A 6000-nucleotide genomic window follows, 5' to 3' on the forward strand; every position below is an offset into this window, starting at 1 on the left:
TCCCATACCCCTTTCTCGTACTCTTTCGACAATCGGTTTGAATTCATCCATGTCTTATCCATGTCTTAATTAAGCTAAACAAATGCTTCTTGGTTTCTCTATCAGGTACTAAGGAATTCTGTCAAGATAATAAATAGCTATCATCATGATAGAATACCCAATCAGAATACCCAATTTCTTAAAGAAGACATTACCTTATTTCAAGGTAATATAAGTCCACAAACCAAAAAATGGATTGAGAGATACTAAATTGAAATTAAATAGAACCATAAACAATAAACTATAAGCAGACAACAACAAATTATAAGCAAGAAGAAAGGGATAGTAACCTGAGTTAGACTTGATGTGGGAGACGGGTAGGTTTGAATCGGCGTTGAACAAGTAGAAACCAGAGGATTCAAAGTAACTGTAAAATTAAACACACACGATGCAGTTAAATACACCACTACTAACACAATATAAAAAAAAACCCAATATAGAACTCAATTATTTAAAATGATATGAAATCAATTATCAATTAGCTAGTAACTACAAACACCCGAATTTACAAAACTGAAATGCTCAAATATGTTTTGGCTAGATGCTTTATCTTTATCTTTTGTTATAGAAATAGCTTATAGATAGGCACTTATATGATATGCACTAATGCAATATAGTACTTAATTAAACTGTTTATCTAAATAGTGCCTAAGTTATGTTTAAGAGTCACTTCTAACATCAATGATATTAATTTCTTTTTACTTGAATATTGAATATTTCTCATTAACAATGAAAAGATGTGAACAATATTTATATACATGTTTGTTGGAAAAATCTAAATAAGAATGTTATTCTATCGTTAATTTCAAAGGATACTATTAAATCTTAATAATAAATAAGATAGCACTCAAAATATCTTCATTAATTTGTCGGTGCCGTGTTGTATTTACACACAACATAACCTACAATCACTCAAATTATCTTCACTCAAAAACCTATAATAATTTGTAAGTTGTTGTGACTAAACCTCTTTTGTCTTCAAACAGAGCAAAACAATGTATCAAAATAATGTATCAATGTATCAAAACAATGTATCAAAACATATGCCACAGACCCTAGTAAGGACAGTAGCTCTATAAGCCAATTAACTCTAGTAAGGACAGTAGCTCTATAAGCCACAAACAGCACCAGGTAGAAGAAATCCAAAAGAAACCGTGACTTAATTTTTCAACAAAACCTACACCAATTCATTGATTCAAAGCATTCATGTAATACCAAATTCATTCAGATTCACAATTGAAGCATAAAGTATGCTTCCAAATCCAATGACAAAATATTTGCAATCAAGAAATTTGTCAAACCTGATTTGAACAAAAATGGAGATAAAAATGTCGACACAGCACAGACGGTATTCTTTCATTCAGAAGATTACATTTTTATATTATGGTTGTACAACTCAGCTAGGTTCATCAAAACAAGCTTCTAAACAATTTTCAGTTAGGAATCATGTACCTGGTGACGGCGAACCAGCGGCTGAGAACGGCGAACCAGCGACTGAGACGGCGAACCAGAGGCGGAGGGACGGTCGGAGAACTGTGGATGAAGGTAGTGGTGGAGTGACGGCCGGAGCTGCAATTGAAGATGAAGGTCGTGGCGGAGGAACGGTCGGAGAACAGTGATGAAGGTGGTTAGGGCTTCAGGTACGCGAGGAGTAGAAGAGAGACTGAGAAATTAATTGGGGCAAAACGTGTTTTTGTGTTAATTAGTTTAATTAATTTAATTTTAAAATAGCTACGAGAGCGCTTTTGAAAAGCGCTTTAGTAACACCCCTTATACCAGCGTTTTTTAGGAGAAAAGCGCTTTCGTAGGCTACCCCTATAGCAGCGCTTTTGAAAGCGCTTTCGTAGCCTACCCTATACCGGCGCTTCTATAAAGCGCTTTCGTAGTCCAGCCTATAACAGCGTTTTTTAAAAGCGCTTTCGTAGGACCCCCATATACCAGCGTTTTATTCCCCTTGTTTTATATTTTTGTCTTTAGTGAAAGCTATAGCAGCGCTTTCTCTCAAAGCGCTGTCGTAGCTGCGCTGCTAAATGTAACATTTGGCGTAGTGCTTTCACCATCCACAATCAAAATTTCTATTTATTGTGTTATCGACCTTGTAGTTCTAATTTCTAACCATCAATAGTCTCAAATTAATCATACAATTTTAAATTTTGAATGAATTTGTGATAAATTAATTATTAAATAAAAAATACATGGTATTATATTTACTGCTTCATATTAATCCCAAAATTTTAGATGAAATTAGTTTAAAAAATAAAAAATACACAATATTTTTGTTTACGATCCTAGATCTATTCCAAAATTTCAAATAATTGTAAAATAAAAATAAAATAAATTGAAAGGATGTGACCTAATTCCTTCCTAGAATTTTACATGGGTTTAAAATAAAATTGATTAACAATTAAAAAATACACCTTATATATTTTTTTATTAACCGTAATTTTTTATTATTATAGCATATCAATGAATCAATTAAATCAATATATCATTAATAATATAAATGTTAAATTAACTATTTAATAATATTAAGAGGAAAAATTCAATAAAAAAAAATTAAAAAGAGAAATACTGGCTTAACAGCTTTGACCGAAAATGTAGTTGCAGCATAGATTTTGTACTTGCCATGCCACGTTATCGTTAACACTAGTGTAAGCTACTACTAATTAGCACTTACAGAGTGTTTCAATTTCATAAATCCAAATTAAGCATTACCAATCACTAAACCAATGGTGTATTATTCTCATCAACCTCCCTATAATCCCTATATCTCTAATCAAGATTTAATCAGTTATGGACGTTTTCTCGATCAACTTCACACCCAAATTAATCAGGTTATTTTTTTTCTTTTTTATAATTTCTTATTTTATGATCATTCTTTTGTATACTTTTCACGTCTTATCGTGATCAATCAAATTCTCTATAGCATGGTCGATTGAATATTGAATTAGAAATATTGTACAAAATGTGCTTGGCATGATATCAGGGTTTTAAAAAACGGTCACGGTTCGGTCTGTACAACTGACACTGATCGTGGTTGTCGCGGACGGTTTTTTAAAACCCTGGATGATATTGCACAATTCTATTTTGAATTTCTTGATTCTAAAGGCTTTAAAGGTTTATGATCACCATAAACCCTAGATAAAATTGGGCTCCATATCATGACTAAACCCTAGACAATTCTCTGATTTTTATTTGTTAATTTATCTTTTATCAATTGTGTGTTTGTGAGTTTGAATTTTGATCATTATTTGTGTTGCTTATTGAGTGTAGCTTGAGAACCAAGTAACAGAGGTTGAACAGTTTTACCAATCTACCGATGTTCAAAACAATGATTGCAAAACCAAGGGCTGGAAGAAGCCTCCTACTGGATCTAAGAAGCCACTGCAACTTGCTTCGGAAGAAATCATGCGTCATGTTTCCAAAATTTTAAGCGAGGCAAGTGATGTTAAATAACAGCGTTATAGCATAGTGGAATTTGAACAAATCGCTATTCTTGCGCGATACACTATTTACTACTACAAAGTATTGTCAAAGAATAGCTATAGCAGCACTATAGCAATGCTATGCAGCGGAATTTGAACAAAACTTTATTTTCTGCAATAGCTCAATAATGATTCATTTTCTTTTTCTCAGATAACTCGGCACAAAGAAGCATGGCCCTTTAAGGATCCTGTAGATGTTAAAGGTCTTAAGCTGTATGATTATTATGAGGTATTTTTTCTTCATTTTTAAGCTTTTCTATTCCCTTATACTATAACTATAATCATTACATAAATGGTTTAGATATTTGCTTGGTCAGTGTTTCTGGCATTGTAGCACCGACACTTCTGAAAAAATATTACTAGTGTCCATGCTTCATAGTTTCTAGTACTAGTGGTAGCTTTCCCGAGAGCTTGGTATTTATCTATTTTATCATATCTCACTGCTAACTCTTCGTTCAAACCCAATTTGTTTGTTTTTCTTCCCCTAGATCATTGAACAGCCTATGGATTTTAGCACAATACAAAGAAAAATGAAGGCTAAAGATGGCTCTGGTTATAAAAATGCGAGGGAGATATATGCTGATGTAAGGCTGATTTTTAATAATGCAATGAAGTACAATGATAAAGACCATGATGTCCATAAGATGGCCAAGTTCTTGCTGGGCGAATTTGAGGAGAAATGGTCGCATCTTTCGCCTAAAGTCACTAAATTGGTAATTTTAAACTTTTTTCAGATGAATGAAACTTGCTTTGTCGGTAACTACATAATTTTTCTTTATTTGATTATTTCAGGAGAATGAACTATCAAAGGAAGCACATGAGAATTTGAACAAAAAGCTTGCACAAGAAGCCACTTATGCCAACATGACTAGGAAATTAAGCGATGAGGTTGGTTCATTTTTTTTTTTACAGAGTTGTGTTTAAACTTTAAAATCAACTGATGTATGTTACTTAGGAAAAGTATTTCAGATGGTAATTTGCACATTTAATTTCTGTTGTTCCAGTTGTCTGAGGCTGATCAAGCTTTGACGAATCTCAAATCAACAATGATTGCAAAGTGCAGGTTTGTGAAAGAGTCGCCCGATATTCTTTTTTGTGGTCTAAGTCAAATTTCAGTAAAATAGTGCTACATATTATCTGTTAGTTTAGTGTTTAGTCTCGCAAATTATTCTTTTCTAAAACTCCCTTATGATTGACAATACTTTAGGAAACTGTCATCTATGGAGAAACCGTTACTTGCAGCGGATATCAGTAAATTGTCTCATGATAACCTCCGCAAGGCATTAGAGATAGTTAATGAGAGTAATCCAGATTTCAAAGTTAATATGGAAGATGTAACCCTTGATCTTGACTCTCAGGTTTGTCGTGTTATTTTCTTTCGATACTGATGTTGCTTGCTTTCCTTCATTTCTAAACTTGTCTGTAAAGTTTTGATTTTGTTTAGCAAATGTAATTGAACTACTCACTCATTTTATTATCATTGTGATATATAGAGCAACTACACATTGTGGAGACTGTTTATGTTTGTAAAAAATGCACTAGAACTTCAAGATGCATCAAGCGGGATTACGCACGTAGACAACATTGAGGAAAAGGAAGCGATAACTCGTGCAGACAATATTGAGGAAGAGAAAAAATCCGATTTCAAAAGGAGGAGAATGATGTGATTCTCGTGCCAATGACATGTAATAAAGTCCCAGAAAAATTATCCATGTCACATTGCAAACTTAAACTTTGTAGAGTATTTGCAAACATCAATGTATGATGTGATTTCATGGCTTATAAGTTGTCTCAGAAAAATATTTGAGTAGTTTTAGACTATCCATTCACCTGGTATATAGTTCAAACTTTGGGTAGGTGTATAGTTCATATTTTATAAAACGGGGATTGCTAATCCCACCAAACATCCTAAAATTTTTTGAAAATGCCTCTTTGCATTTCATGGCGCATCATTTTCCCACCAAAATATGTTTGAGATGTACCTCATATTTTTTTTCAAAATTTAATCCGGAAGTATATTTTTAGATTCACCTTATACGCACTCCATATACTTTTGACATAAAGGTAGACCCTCTTTCTTGTGTTTACGGTCTAGCTTCTCTCTTTGTATGTGAAGCTTATGATTAGGGGTGTTCAAAACCAAACCAACCCAATAGAAAACCGCAAACCAAAACCGCAAAAAACTGCATTTGGTTCGGATTAGTTTGAGTCATTTTTTAACAAAACTGCACGGTTCGGTTCGGTTTGCGGTTTGTATTTTGTAAACTGAACCAAACTGAATCAAACCGCATTATGTTACAACCTAAAATTTACTTAACTCACATCCAACCCAAACTTAAACCTATTATACATTAGCCTTATGATTACGAACAACTTTCTCATTCTTACACATATAATTTCAATCCTGATCTTCTCAAATCTCTAATAACATTATCGCACCTTCTTTGCCACATACATCTTCTCTCTTCTTCTATAG

At 33.2% G+C, this 6000-nt stretch overlaps 1 protein-coding gene across 1 annotated transcript; it reads left to right on the top strand.

Annotated features, from left to right (window-relative positions):
• Nucleotides 1-3679: 3679 nt before the first annotated feature.
• Nucleotides 3680-5296, top strand: LOC131600302 (transcription factor GTE1-like). Its single transcript, XM_058872486.1, has 6 exons — nt 3680-3753; nt 4013-4237; nt 4317-4412; nt 4529-4587; nt 4732-4882; nt 5018-5296. The coding sequence occupies exons 2-6, from the start codon at nt 4028-4030 to the stop codon at nt 5189-5191; spliced, it is 690 nt and encodes a 229-aa protein (XP_058728469.1). The 5' UTR covers nt 3680-3753; nt 4013-4027; the 3' UTR covers nt 5192-5296.
• Nucleotides 5297-6000: the final 704 nt, after the last annotated feature.

This window comes from Vicia villosa, linkage group LG4 (assembly GCF_029867415.1).
Source record: "Vicia villosa cultivar HV-30 ecotype Madison, WI linkage group LG4, Vvil1.0, whole genome shotgun sequence".
Classification (NCBI taxonomy): Eukaryota; Viridiplantae; Streptophyta; class Magnoliopsida; order Fabales; family Fabaceae; genus Vicia; species Vicia villosa.